Genomic DNA, 14,902 nt, shown 5'->3' on the forward strand with positions numbered 1-14,902 from the left:
GCTGGGCGTTTTGGGCAGCTCACCTATGTGCGCGTTTATCAGGGGATGCTGAAGAAAGGCGATTCCATCTACAATACCAGGACTGGGAAGAAGGTCCGGGTGCCAAGACTGGTCCGCATGCATGCAGACACGATGGAGGTGAATGTCGAGGCAAAACCCAGTCTGTGAGGCATTTTATTCCACTTCAATCCCTTTCCATTCAGTGAAGAAGATGTAAACAAAGGCAGGGGTTCCTGAACTGTGGCTCCTGGGCGAGTTTCAGTCAGGTGGTTCCTATCACGTCTGCATCAAATACTCATATTGATCTTTAAATTGTATTTGTTCTTTTATTTCTTATGTTATATTCTGTTGTGTAACGATTCAGATTCTATGGGATGCAAAGCGTAATGCAAGAAAATGCAATACAAGAAATAAAAGAAGCAATAGAAATTACATCTGCAAAGCATACCGCAGCAAGCACAGCATATTACTGTCGCTGCAACAAGTAGAATAGTCATCAAGTCATTCGCCAAAGCCACCTGCAATTTTCAAGTGGTCCATGAGGAAAAAGGGCTTTGGGAACCGCTGCGCTACGGCCTTCTTTGTATGCAATCTGGGTCAAAGAGAAGGCATTTCTAGTTAAAGGTGTTTCAGCTCCTTGCTTGTGCGGTGGGATTTTATTTGCAGATAAATGCTGCTCCTAAAATTCGTTTCCTCTCCAAAAACATCTATATGGTTTTCAGTTTATTCCCTTCTCGGCTGTACAGCGCAGTACTGTTGCCATCTCCTCCCTCAGTTTCGCCCTTGATCCTGAGGACACCTCTCTGTAGCTGCTTTCTCCCATGAACAGTAGCATTTCATGCCTTATGTAGTGTAGGCAGACAGGATGCAGAAGATGCAGAGATACAGCTGTTGCTGTTCAGTGTCATCAAGAGCCCTTTTAAAGTTTCTGTTCCCACTGGGGAGGAAGAGGTTAAAGAGCCCTTTGCCTGAGTCTCAGCTACCATGGGAGGGTGTAGCGAGAGCCCTTGCCGCTGGCTCTCCAGCCTTTACTGCTTCATTCAATACGTGGCCCTCTTTGGAAAAACCAAACAGCTGCTGACCAAAGCTGCAAGCTCAGGAAGGCTTATATAGCAGGCACGTCCAACTTCCAAGAGACTGCAATCTACTCCCAATATCAATAAACTGGCAGTGATCTACCCATTGGGTTGATCAGAGTTGTTGAGCTTTTTTGGGGGGGGGCGATAGACCACAGACACCCCACAATTGACCGGTAGATCGCAATCGACCTGTTGGACATGCCTGTTATATAACAATTAACATTTTGCCATAACTGCTCCCCTATTTTATCCACCCCTTGCCCTGAAAAACCCTTTCCTTCGCAAAACGAAAAAATTGAAACATTCCCATGATGTTATAAAATGTCTGCCTGGGGAATCCCAAGTCAATTTCTTCACACCCAGTTAGCTTTTAAGCACCACGGCCCTATAAAAACAGCTGGAAGTGGATGTCAGCATGGCTGCCCACTGATCTTTCAACAGTAAGGCCCAAAATGGGCCATTCTTCAATTATTCCTAAGGGCTAAATTTGTCTCCAAGTTCATCTCAGTACAGTCTCAAAAGTTACCTTTCAAGTTGATAGTAAAAACGCTTTTAGTGAAATGGCTTTTGTCGTATTGGCAATCATTCCGCCCCATCCTCTCTGGGAGCCACTCGTTCCTGATCCTAGTATTGCACTCTTCCTCATCTTTCTCTGGTTACTACTGTCTTGACATGTTGGCTAATCTAGCAGAAAAAATGTGATTATCTAACTCCTGACAGGTAGCTTTACCAGTCAGCGTGAATCAGACTTTGCTGCTTAGCAGTGAGTTTTCAGGATCAGCGTGGCATGATCCCATTTTACTGTCCCAGACAACAAATGGGCAGTGGCACTGTACACCATTTGCATCTTTGGGGCTGTCTTCAAGCGAAGCCCAACACAGTGTACATTGCAGTAGTCCAGTCAGGAGCTTATCAAAAACCTAGACTATGGTAGCTATGGCTATAATTTGTCAGCCAGCTGGAACAAGGGCATAAGTACTCCTTGCCACTGAAACACTGAGAGCCTCTAGTGGCAGCTTGGAATCTAGGAGAACCCTGTTATAATCAGGGGTAGACTACGCATGCAGGTCTTACCACTGCTGTAGAATGGTTGCACTCTTGCCCAATACCATAAAAAGCACCTAGAATGCTATTTTTTGTTTTGTTTCTGCTAGGATGTGGAAGAAGTTTATGCAGGAGACATCTGTGCATTATTCGGCATCGACTGTGCTAGTGGGGATACATTTTCAGAAAAATCTAACACTGACCTTTCCATGGTAAGTTCCTCCTCTGAATTGAACTGTGTGTTCTCTTTATATTTCTTAAAATCTCAATTCATATGTTATTCCTTAATCTAAATATCCTCTGTACTAAAGAAACTTTCACTTTTTTAAAAAAGGTTTTATTTTGAGTCTGCTTTTACAGCTATTACAATTATTTTTTTTAAAAATACCTACAAGTATAATCAGTTTATGCTAACGTCAGTTGTGCATTCTGTTGAAATGAATGAGCATTGTCAGAAATGTATCATCCAGCCCTTCTATGAAGAGTAAAGCACAATACAGATGTAGCAATCTCAGTTTATTAAGAAAGATAAGTGCTATGCCCACTCCTGCTTCCTTCTTTCCTCCCTTCTCTTAAATGCCATAATGAAAAAATTCTGATTTATACATAACATCTAAACAGGGAAACTGTCGTTTAATTTCTGACTACAAACTAGGATCTGATCCCTTATTACAAAACTTTTGTTTTAACAAACCCCATAAATTTCAAGTCCTAAAAAGAAAGAGGAAGGCTTCCTGTGGGTTTGAGTGTTAAAAGTAAAGATAATTATCTGGAAAGATAATTTTCAAGTGTTTTTATATTAACAAATGCTTCTTTGGTTTCTCTCTTGTGTTCCTTTCATAGGAATCTATTCATGTCCCTGATCCTGTCATTTCAGTGGCAATGAAGCCATCAAACAAGGTAGGCATCGGAAGTCCAAACAAGGGTGAATAGTAAAAGTTTTATTTAATCTGTAAGGAATGTTGTGATCTGATTTTTCTTGGAGGAAAATGGTGATGTTTCTGTTGCATTTGGTTCTTGTGTTCGGGAGAAGCTGAGCCTTTGGTGTGGTGGTTCTCCTGCTGCTGAGTTCGAATAGGCTTGATGCCCTGGCAATTATGTGTGATCAGTCCTAGTTGTGTATTTACTTGTCAATGCAGTACTGAGTGGAGCAGTCTCAAGTTTGTGATGCTCTGAAGCCAACACGTTCCATTGATACCCTACATTTTATAGAAACCATCTAGCTCCATTTTTTATTGAGATTTTGTCCTGTAACCCCAGCACTTTTGACTATCTTGTACTCAATGATGCGAAAGACATTAATTTACCCTTGTTTATTTCCCCGCCCCCCTCTAGAATGACTTGGATAAGTTTTCAAAAGGCATTAACCGCTTCACGAGGGAAGACCCCACTTTCAGAGTTCATTTTGACAGCGAGAGCAAAGAGACCATTGTTTCAGGAATGGGAGAACTGCACCTGGAAATCTATGCACAGGTGATTGTTACAAGATTGCACTGGTCAAGTGTGCTACCGAGTCTCACTTGGCAAAAGTATTTATTTAATTCAGCATTTATAGTTTAGTTGTGCTCCCCAGCTTCATATCTGGCTATGTATAAATTATACAGTGCCGGTTGTAATTCTTCAGTTGGGTCTGTGCTAGCAATTTTTTGTGGTTCATGCTCATGAAGTATATATAGACGGTCAGAAATCTTGCATATGTACAGGATGTGGACCAAAAAAATACTCAAAAAACTCCAAATCTGCTCTGGGTGGACGGACTTCTGTCTGGTCCAGATATAAGAAGCTCTAATTAACTAGAGAGATACTACAGCTGGAAAATGTTGGCTTGACATTTTCCCAGTGATTGTAGGTAGCATTCGGGAATAATTAGGTGAGATTATGCTTAGCGCTACCCATTTGGCAACACATTTTAATCAGTATATTTTTGTGTGTGCTGTTTCTACCTAGAGAATGGAAAGAGAATATGGTTGTCCTTGTGAGACCGGAAAGCCTAAAGTAGCATTCAGAGAGAGCATTGTGGCAACTGTACCGTAAGTGTTCACTCTGGCATGTGAGAGCCACCACACCGAGGCCAGGAAATAATTTGCATTGGTCCTTATGCATGTAGGGATTTCTGAACCTGTGTAAGCCTATTTTATAGCCCTTCCTCTAGCTGTACAAAGTTGTTTTAAAGACGTCTGAACAACCTCTAATACAGTGGTACCTTGGTTCTCGAACTTAATACGTTTCGGGAGTCCGTTCAACTCCCAAAACCGTTTGAAAACCAAGCCGTGGCTTCTGATTGGCTGCAGGAGCTTCCTACACTCAATTGGAAGCTGCATCAGACATTCGGCTTCCGAAAAATGTTCACAAACCAGAACACTGATTTGGATTTGTTTGACAACTAAGCCATTCAGCAACCAAGGTACCACTGTAGTAGGGTCGAAGTTGTGGCCACTAATCCTGTGCCGCACGTTTTGGCTGACGGCTATTCCGTGTGACTTTAACTCCATGCTGCGGGTTCCATAAAACTTGCATGTGCCAAGGAATAATCTCCTGTGGATTACAAAAAAAGGGGGGGGGGGAGCCCAAACGTTAGAACAGCCAGGGTATTAGAGAAACCAAGGAACAGCGTTGTTATCTCTGCAGATCTGGAAAATCATGTTCTTTTCCTATCTAGTAACTTCGGGCCAGGTCACATTTCATTCCTCCTCCTCTTTCCAACTCTGAAATTCTTAATAAAGTGCAGTGACTCTCATAGAGCAAGGCAATCAAGAATGTGGATGGCAGGAAAAGGAGAGAATTGTTTCACTGAAATATTGCCAGGTAGATCCTCCGCACCTTATTGTTTCATGCAGTGTTGTTTCAAGGCTGACTTTTCAAACCTGTAATATAGGCATGTTCTCTGCCCAATTCATACACATAGGGAACCATGCAACCAGAAGTGTTCAATAGACAGCAGCCTCACTAGGTCACCATCTACAAATTTTGTTCTCACGATACTTGGGAATAAGGCTTATATCAGAGGTTGGCAACCTTATCTGAGGATGGGCCAGTTGACGCTCTGTCCATTGGAGGATAGGCCGGAGGGTGTGTACATACACACTCTTCCAGGTCAGAGGAGCACCTGTGCGCATGCGCAATCAACCCGGAAGTCAGTCCCCGCGCCGCGCTGGTAAGAGCTGGTGGCAGGGGGCAGCAGGGGGCGCCATGAGCTGGTTAGACAAGCCTTGTGGGCTGCTATCGGCCCATGGGCCTTAGGTTGCCGACCCCTGGTTTATATCCTCTTGTGGACTTCCTTTGTACTTCTGGCTTGGTGTTGCATTCTTATATAACCATTCTGGTTCCTGCACCTTAATCTAAATGAGAGAAGCTGGGGTGGGTAGGAGGGGGAGACACAAGCTCTCTGCAATACAAGGCATTTGTAGTACATAAGAGGTGTCACTAGATGAAAAGCGATTCGTTGCACTGTGATTTGTGTGCAGGTATGTACAATTGTAATATGGTGGATCAACAAGTTTACATATCTGATGTCAGATCGGCTAAGCTTTGCCTTCCTGTGTAGCATGCGCTTTTGCATAGTTGGGGGATGTAGAGTGATTTGCTTAATTGGCACCCACCCACGAGATGGACGTGGGCATTTTGTTCACTCCTGTTCTCTGCTTATGGCACAGTTGGGGTTAATCTGGGAGGGGTCACGGTTTGAATCCAAAGCCTTCCTCTGACAGGAGGCTTCTAATGACAGAACCTCTGGGTGGAATTTCTGCTTGCTATATTGAACAATCTCCCCCCTTCTCCTCGCTGTGTGCTGTTTTGAGGGTTCTGACTGCCTAGAGCTGATTTTCTTGGAGTGCTCAGCTAGTAAAGTTAGGAAAATGCAGCTAAAGGGACAGGGTGCTTCAAGCTAGGATATAGTCAGGGCTGTGTGTTTGTGTCCTCTGCACGTTAAATAAATACATGCATAATGTAATCTAGGTAAGTAGGGTTGGCTAATCAGCCAGGGTGGAGGAGGACACAGCCTAGCCTTATCCTCTGCCTTTAGTGGAAGGATGGCTTGTAGAATTTGGGAAGTGAAGCTTTCATGGTAGGAGTGAACTGATGCTAATTACTGCAGATCAGATTGCTGGTGAATAGAAACCTGTATCAGTGGGACAAAAGTTGCAACCTTAACAGGCAACGCAAATTCTGCACCATGCATTCTGTGACCCGTATAGTTTATGAACATTTGCTTTTAAAAAATCTCATTTGGTGGAATCCTGCACTTTTGCAAAGTCTGCTTATAGAATTGTAGAGTGGGAAGGGACCCCATTTAGTCCAAAAAACCCCTGCAAACTCCTTTGCCCAATGGATCTATTCCTTACCTTTGGGAATCTAACTTCTGAGAGCGCAGCAGGCATTGACAACGCTCTTCCAGTCCTATATTTGTGGCCAGAAATATCTTGAGCTTGAATTTGTGTGTGTGTTTGTGTTTTAAATGAATACAGATTCTGAGAAAGGTGAATCCTGTTGCTCCATATCATGGGTCTTAGTTTGAAGCAGTGCTGAGACCTGTGCCTAACCATGAAGGTTGTCAGTGCCTTGCTTTTCAGACTGTCTTTATCCCATTCTCTGCTGTACTCTGCAGACAGCACAGAAGCCTACGGCTAGCCAATGTCATGTCCTCCCAGGTATTGTTCATATACAAGTGCCATCATCTGTGGGAGTTGGGAGTCCCATATTAAATGCAGGGCCCTCCATTGGCTATCCTGATACAAGCCTGTGAACAGCTCTGGGGCCCCCGAGTGCTCCTTCCTGTCCTAACATTCTGATACTGTGGTGATCACTGTTCCAGGATTGCTTTTTGCAGGAAAGGTCCTCTTCTCTCCCCCCGCCCCTTCCTTTATTTGCTTTGCAATTCTGTTACTTACCTGGGAGACAATATCATGGATCAGAATCACATAGGAAAATTCCAGGTAATCATCACTCCTTTTCTGCAACCAACAAAAGAGGGGGGGAACCATACCCTGACTTTAGTAAGTACGGCTGCCACCCATGTACAGCTAACCACTTTCAAATCTTCAATGAGCGTGGAAACACTGAACTTGAACTAACAGGAGGAACTAGGTTTCCTTCCTTGCTTCCCTTTAACATCCAGAAGGCAAAGACCCATCATTTAAAACTCTGCCGTTCCTTAATTCTGAAAAGGGATTCTATTCTTATAAGAAGGAATGCTCTCGTTTCCATAAACAATTTAATGGGTTTAGAACTGACTCATTGCTTGTTTTTGTCCTAGTATTAAATCACTATGGAGACTCTGTGTGCTTCTGGGTTCTTGTGACCTGAAATCCTTTAGGGCTTGGTCAGGAGAACTGGACAGAAGAGTTTCCCTTTAAAGAGGAAGTAAAATGCACTGTTCCCTTATATACAGTCATGGGAAAAAGAATTCTTTGGTTTTACATATCAGGATATAATAACAGCAGGCCTTAAAATTAGGTAAATACAACCTCAGAGGAACAACCACAGTTGATATATTATATTACACCATGTCCTGATTTATTTAACAAAAATTAAGCCAAAATGGAGAAGCAGGGTATAAATTATTATTATTATTATTATTATTATTAAGAATATGTTAGGCTTTCTTAGGCAAGTATACCCTGAGAATCCCATGCGAATCTCCACTTGGTGACTTCCTTCAAAAAATACTTTCACTTTGCACTCCACTGTGAACTCTTCTTCCCATAGGACAACTTGCCAGACTTCCCTCTTTGATCCATTCACTTACCACTTGCTTGACACTTTGCACTTTTGCCATTTTGTACCAAGTGTCTTCTGTCGAATTCTGCCATATTACGTAACCACAGGCAACCCAGGCTAAGTGCCGAACAGGCTTCATTTCTTCAGAGACATTTCCGAAATTGTCTGGCAACAGAAACAAATAGCTTAATCAAACTGGGAAAGTGTTAAGCATGTATAGTTTTTTTTTTTTTAAAAAAAGTAATTCCTAGACTTGAATTGCAATCTGTGCCAATCCCCCTCCCCCCAAAAAAGTTCATTAAAGATGTCTCAACTTTGCACAGTCTGAATACTCCACCTTTCATGCAGAACTTGGATTTCTGTTTGGCAACCAGCGGCAGGAAAAAAAGCAGAGCTAAGTTTGGGAATAACAGGACTGCGTGAGTTGGCCTATCCTGACTAGGAACCATGGGCAAGGGACTCATAGCCACAGAAGGCTATTTGTTGGAAATAAAGTCATACCTCGGATTACAGACGCTTCAGGTTGCGTTTTTTTGGGTTACGGACCCGCCGGAACCCGGAAGTACCAGAATGGGTTACTTCTGGGTTTCAGCGGTCGCACATGCACAGAAGTGCTAAATCACGCTTTGCACATGCGCAGAAAGGCCAAATCGCAACCCGCACGTGCGCAGATGCACCGCTGCAGGTTGAGAACGTGCATCCCACACGGATCACATTTGCAATCCGAGCGTCCACTGTATCTGGGTACCGCAAACCTGTTTCCGTATTTGTGGCTATAGAGATACTACACCTGCTTTACTGAAAATGAAAGCGGTGGCTCTCCAAATTCTGCACCAGAGATCTGTTGCACACACTAAATGTACTATAACACGGCTCCGTGTAGTTTGCTACTTGTTGCAGACACATTCCAGTCTCCGGCTGATCAGCTTGCTTGATCATCTCAAGTCATCCATTTTCATGGCAACGAGCTGTATTTTTGAGAACTTTATTTGTAATCTGATACAGTAGCTGAATCCCGCGAGTGGTCATTCTGCTTTTACATTGTTTGAGATCAAGTTGCAGTTGCTTTAAAGCAGGGGCAGCCAACATAGGAACTTCAGCTGGTCTACCAAGACTTTCTGTCTTGGCGCTTTGCTGCTTTCATCCTAAGTGGGACTGGAGTAAAGAACTGGTCCTTGAGCCCCATTTTCTTTGCCTGTACCTTAACGAAAGAAAAGCTGTGGAGTGGCAACCAAATTGGAAGCACTGAGAAACGAAGAAAACAAAAAAACCCTTTTCAAAAGGGAGCAAAAAATCACAGTGGCCTAATGTCTGAGCATACTCCATACGTAATGTTGGAAGGGGGTGTGGGTGTGGAAGGGAGTAGAGGAAACGACTGGATGGAATCCAAAACAGAAGCATGCCTGTTAGGAGGGAGGAGACGCTGCAACGTTTTGTTGCAGGCAACATTTACCAATTACTTCAAAACCTTAAGTTCAACACTTGACACCTCATTCATAAAGGTAATTTCAAGTTGCATTTTTAAAAAAATTTTAACCTGGAAGATTTTGTGCCTCTAATAGGTCTGGCAGGTTCTTGAGTCTGTTGTAAAACTTGTTGTCTGCTTCCTCTGTATTTGTCCCGAACTCCCCTTCCACTGTATAATGCACTTCGGGAGCAACATGTGGGTCGCCGTGATGATACAGGATTTCAGCGGTGCAGTTCACAGGACTGCCCTGTTGGAGAAATAATTGGACAGGTTTAAAAACTTCATTGGAAGGAGCTTGCTATTCTAATGATAAACACATTTTGTTTCACCCTTGTTTACCAATATCACTTAACCAAAATAGCCATCATTACTGTTAGAATATCCATATCCTTCTCTTACCGAAATCCTTGCTCAGAATAATTGTATATTGCTCTCTATTCAAGAGAAGCGTTATATGTATTATCTCTCTTCCCCTTTTCTTCAGTTGCTCTGCTATTGAACATTGCATCTCCCCCTGTTGTGGCATCATCCTATAATGCAGGGGTAGGGAACTTCAGGCCTAGATCTTTCTGTTTTGCCATCAGAACTCTCCTTGGGCAACACCTCTCATCTTGCTTAACCCCCCCCCCAAAAATGTGCTTTTGCCTGGCTCAAATGTGTCTTTGAACTCTGATAATGCCTCTTGATTGTCTGAACAGAGAGGGGTGTGAGTTTGTGTTGAAACTTGCCTAAAGTACAAGGGTAAAATTTGCATTCATTGCTCCACCCATTTTTGCATGTGGCCCTCAGAAGGTTGCCCAGGAGGGTTTGCGGCCCTTGGGGCGAAAAAAGTTCCCCACTCCTGCTGCGATGGGTGATTTGAGCTGCAGTGTGCTGTCTGCTCCTTGGTGATGTGAACTGTTATGCAAAAACAGCAGGAACATTTGTTTAGATATTCCGTCAGAGGGTACCAGATCCATTAGCAAGATGCGGTTTTGTGTCAATGCAACCCCATTATTTCAAGGGGCATATATGAAATTGGGGGGGGGGTGTCAAGGTCAGGGACCAATTTTTTTAAGGGTTAAAATAAACTCTGTTTGAAGTTTTATATTCTAGAAGCAACGAATGCTTCTGCCACAAATAAGTGGCTTGCATGCAGTTCCTTATTGTAATGTGGTCGTGGGGCTCCCGTGTTGGCAGGGTGGTCTTTAAGGTCCCTTCCAAGTCTGTACATACTTGATTTCTTACCCCTTTGAAGACTGATGTGACACATGAGGTTATCACAGTTCTGTTTGTAATGGCTGATTCATACATGTAGAGTGATGAATATGAATCTATAAACCAGCAATATAGTCTCTCAGATTTTCATTTTGAGGTGATAACCCAGAGTTCTGCCAGGAACCTGTCCCGCTTTTTATTGCGTGTTACATGGAAGTTTTAGGCTCCTGGCAGCATCTTGATAAATGAATTTAGGATCAGGGTGCCCAAGGGGCTGTTGAAACCAGCCTAAGAATGTGGTGTTGTCGACTTGTCCTAGAACCAGCCTCAGCTTTTTGAAGTGGTTTCCAGGTAGTTTATGGCTGGAGAAATCTCATTCAGGAATCATACAGGCAGTGATACAGTCTACTCTTTACCCTCTTGAGGTTTGCCGTAAATGAATCCCAACTAACAACAAACAAAGGAGCAGGACTTACTTTCTGAAGTTCTTCTTCCATTGCAAACTTCAGGCGATATTTGTGCCCAACACCTGGAATTTCCTGAAGTACAAAGAGAGTACATGTTGTTTATCTTACTTCGACTTCTGAGGACTTGCCAGGGACCCTAACAATATGAGGGTATTCTTTATGTATTCAGTATCCGTATCAAAAACAAACAGTTAACTTGCTGTGGAAGGTTGTTTTTTTTTAAGGCCAAGCATGTTTAAAGCCCACTGAACTCAGTAAGTAAGCTTAACACTCCCTTGCTGAAATCAGCGAGGTGTAAAAAAATGCTTAACTTTAGCTAGTGCCCAGTGTTTAAAAGCAGTGTCCAGCTGCCTCGACGTACCCCATTATTTAGAACATTTGCTGAGATGAAAGGTGGATAAAAAGCATCATTCTACTTTGGAACGGATGTAACATGCTTATGACGTGTTGAGAATTCTTGTATTGCAGTTAAGCGTCCAAAAGACACTTCTGGGGCATTCTCTACCAGCTACGATTTGGGGTGGGGTTCTGCAGGTGTGTGCCTGTTTCGGAAAGGTTAGCGCTCTTATTTGTGGACAGCAAACAGTTGCCAGGATCAACCAGGCTTTCTGTTTGTTTTTAGTGCAACTGGTTCTTCAGCTTATCCCTATAATGCAGCAGTGATAGATTCTCCCCTCCGCCCATGGGACAGACTGGCACTAGAGGCAAGCCTGGAACAAGAAGGGTTAAGGCAACTAGTTTACTCCGCCTTGAATAGGCGAGATAACTCTGTGGACTTCGTTTTTTACCGACCGATGGGGCAGGTGCTTTGCCGCTGCTGGACCACGTGGCGCACAAAGGGAGGAGAAAGCTATAGCAACAACTGTTGTCGTTGCCGATCATGGCGATCGCTTGGGGCGCAGCCCCTGGTCTCTTTGTGCGCCTTGTTGAAAAGAAAGTGTCGCTTCTCGCGGGCCAGGATGAGCCCCGCTCGCCTGGATTAAAAAGTAGCAGAGATGGGGAAGAGGGTGTTGTGCGCGCGCTTGCTCCCTCTGCAGTGATTGGCGTCTTCAGCCTCGAACCCTTTTAGGAATCAAGCTTTGCAGAGAAGTTGCTCAGAGGAGGAGAAAGCAGCGGAGACTCTACAAGCGCCTTTTTATTTAGGCGCCCAGATGCTTTGCAGATGGACTTGCAAGCAGGTCCCGCCACGTTAAACGGGTCTTTCTTCCAAGTTAAATCTGGGGAGCGCGACTTTTGCTGCAGCAGCGAAGCCAAGGAAGAGCCCTGCGGTAGCATTTAGGGTGCCATAAGGCTTGCTGGGGGTGTTTTGGGTTTTTTTGTTTCCCAGGGAAGCGTGCGCGCAGGAAAGCAGCGCCTCTGCGCCTTCCCATCCCCGGCCCCGCTTACCTCTCGGCTGGCTTGGCGCACTTCCCGCACGCCGAAAATCCTGCTGGGGCTGCCGTGCTGGTAGTTGATGTAGTTCTCGACCACGCCGGCGGCTCGCGTGGCCGGGTAGTGCGACGGGGGGATCTCCATGGGGCCGGCTCGCTCGGAGAGGCCTCGGCGCCGCTCTCTCCTCCCTGGCGGAGCGGGAAGGGGGGCCCGGCGGTGGGGCTGGGCCTCGGCCTGGGCGGTGGCTGCAGCAGCCGCCGCCGCGCACAATGGGGTTTCTTGCGCCGCCGGCGGGAGAGAACCAGGAAGCGGCGGCGGCGGCAGGAGGAGGAGGAGGAAGAGGGCGAGCCGAGCGGGGGCTGCTGGGGCGCAGAGGCGCAACATCTGCCCGCCCGGGCTCCACATCTGGGCCGGGGGTGGATCTTGCGCGGCGAAGCTAGAAGGAAGAGAGTCGAGATGGGGGCGGTTGGAAATGAACCATTAGGTCAAAATTCCAAAGATCCGTGTATATATTGGGCCGCTCAGGACAAACAGGACGACCCGTGCATGTTTGCTTGGGAGTTCATGGGATTCCTGGGACCGCAGCCAAGGGATGTTGGCAGAGGTCGAGAATGACGTCCGAATAAAATCCCGCTGAAATCAAGAGGAATCGTTCGTAATTGCGCAGCTTCAAAAACGCGCTGCTTCCCAGAGAGCAAGTAGGTGTGTTTAGGACTGGGATGAAGGTGATTTACTTAGGCAAAAGCTTGCAACCTGCTTCTTCCGAAGCCGTATGGAGCATCACCCTCCCTTTTTGTGCCTCTAGATGGCTTCCCATCTGGAATATGAACTCGGCAGCCGAAGTGTTCTGAAATGAGAAATATCCGTGGAGTTTGGGGCAGCTGTGGGGTGACAGGCTTAAAAAGCAAACAAACTAGGTTTATTAATCTTTGTAAGAATACAAAAGGAACACACTGCTTCAGCCCTGTAAAGAGTTAATTACAAAGGAAGCTGGAGAACCAGTATAAGTAAAATAATGATATTAAGTAACAGACTGTAATACAGTAGTACCTCGGGTTACATATGCTTCAGGTTACAGACTCTGCTAACCCAGAAATAGTGCTCCAGGTTAAGAACTTTGCTTCAGGATGAGAACAGAAATTGTGCTCCAGCGGTGCGACAGCAGCAGGAGGCCCCATTAGCTAAAGTGGTGCTTCAGGTTAAGAATAGTTTCAGGTTAAGAACGGACCTCTGGAACGAATTAAGTACTTAACTCAAGGTACCACTGTACTGGACAGCTTATTTCTCTATTCCTACCATGGAAGGCTTTACAAAACTAAATAAATACATCACAAACCACTGTAGTTTAAAAGAGCATGAACTCTGGGCTTTGTTTTTTCCTCTCTTTTTTTGGATGGAAGAGGACATTGCTGCCAAATTGCTACAGTGATAAAGTCCTGGACTTCTGCTGTGTTTCCTATAAAGTGCTGTTGTTGTTACCACTGGAAGTAGAAAAGGTTGTGGTGTCAAAAATAACCAGCAAATGCAGTCTGCACACAAAGGAACTAGTCCAGTACTTTCTGTATTTGTTTTTTATATACAGTGGTACTTTGGGTTACAAATGCTTCAGGTTACAAACTCCGCTAACCCGGAAGTAGTTTCTCTGAGTTGTGAACTTTGCCCCAGGATGAGAACAGAAATCGTGCGCTGGCGGCATGGCAGCAGCGGGAGGCCCCATTAGCGAAAGCGCGCCTCAGGTTAAGAACGGTTTCGGGTTAAGAACAGACCTCCAGAACGAGTTAAGTTTGTAGCCCGAGGGACCACTGTATATAGGTCAGGCCACCCCACCCCATAGAGTTCTTTGAGCAGCTCAGAAAATCATACAAATATGCAACAATACAATAAAAAATTCTGGAAAGTTGAATGCAGTATTATCATCTCATTTTCAACAGTGAACAGATGCTGATGCTGATTAGCAAGCATTTTTGTTTTAGCTGCTGGCCCTAGCCAATAGGACAGCTTTGCAGTTCAATCCTAACCATGTCTATTCAGAAATAAATCCCATTTACTTCATCAGGGCTTATTCCCAGATAAATGGGGTTAGGATTGCAGCTTTACTAGAACATAATGGAGATGGTCTGGCAGCACCACTCAGGGCCCATAGAAAATGCACTCCTCTTTTTCTCTCACATGCTGATACCAAGAGGGTGCCTGCTAAAATATGTGCATGCCTCATCGGAAACAACCACAAATAAGGTTTTCTTCCCACAACTATTCTTTATTTCAGGATGAAGTCTGCATAAATTAGCATAAGTTAATACTCATCTGACTAATCAACTTAGGTGCAAAAAAACCGCACTTCAACCAAAACACAACCTCATTTGCAGTGACAGCAAAGTGGGAGAGGGCACTCAGTCCCAGCTGTTTGGATGTTCCAGAGGTCAGCCAGGGCTTCGAAAGAAGCGCCAATCATATCAGCTGGAAAATTGCTTGTGTCCCCTTCACTCGATGCCAAGAAAGGGATACCGGTGTGGTGTAGTGGTTATGAGAGGTGGACTCATAATCTGGGGAACCGGGTTCGC

General features: G+C 44.8%; 2 protein-coding genes across 2 annotated transcripts in view; one reads left to right on the plus strand and one right to left on the minus strand.

Annotated features, from left to right (window-relative positions):
* GFM1 (G elongation factor mitochondrial 1) overlaps positions 1-14,902 on the plus strand; it is a 40,454-nt gene that overhangs the window by 14,859 nt on the left and 10,693 nt on the right. Inside the window, exons 9-13 of the mRNA XM_053390383.1 lie at positions 1-138; positions 2,234-2,335; positions 2,967-3,023; positions 3,459-3,596; positions 4,071-4,153. Coding sequence (XP_053246358.1) covers positions 1-138; positions 2,234-2,335; positions 2,967-3,023; positions 3,459-3,596; positions 4,071-4,153 — 518 coding nt within the window. The remainder of the gene's footprint in view (positions 139-2,233; positions 2,336-2,966; positions 3,024-3,458; positions 3,597-4,070; positions 4,154-14,902) is intronic.
* Positions 4,492-12,708, minus strand: LOC128414711 (latexin-like). The gene is made up of 6 exons (XM_053390388.1): positions 12,357-12,708; positions 10,980-11,042; positions 9,376-9,553; positions 7,867-8,003; positions 7,010-7,072; positions 4,492-4,658 (listed from the first exon to the last, which is right to left on the minus strand). The coding sequence occupies exons 1-6, from the start codon at positions 12,483-12,485 to the stop codon at positions 4,560-4,562; spliced, it is 669 nt and encodes a 222-aa protein (XP_053246363.1). The 5' UTR covers positions 12,486-12,708; the 3' UTR covers positions 4,492-4,559.

This window comes from Podarcis raffonei, chromosome 5 (genome assembly GCF_027172205.1).
Source record: "Podarcis raffonei isolate rPodRaf1 chromosome 5, rPodRaf1.pri, whole genome shotgun sequence".
In the NCBI taxonomy this organism is placed as follows: domain Eukaryota; kingdom Metazoa; phylum Chordata; class Lepidosauria; order Squamata; family Lacertidae; genus Podarcis; species Podarcis raffonei.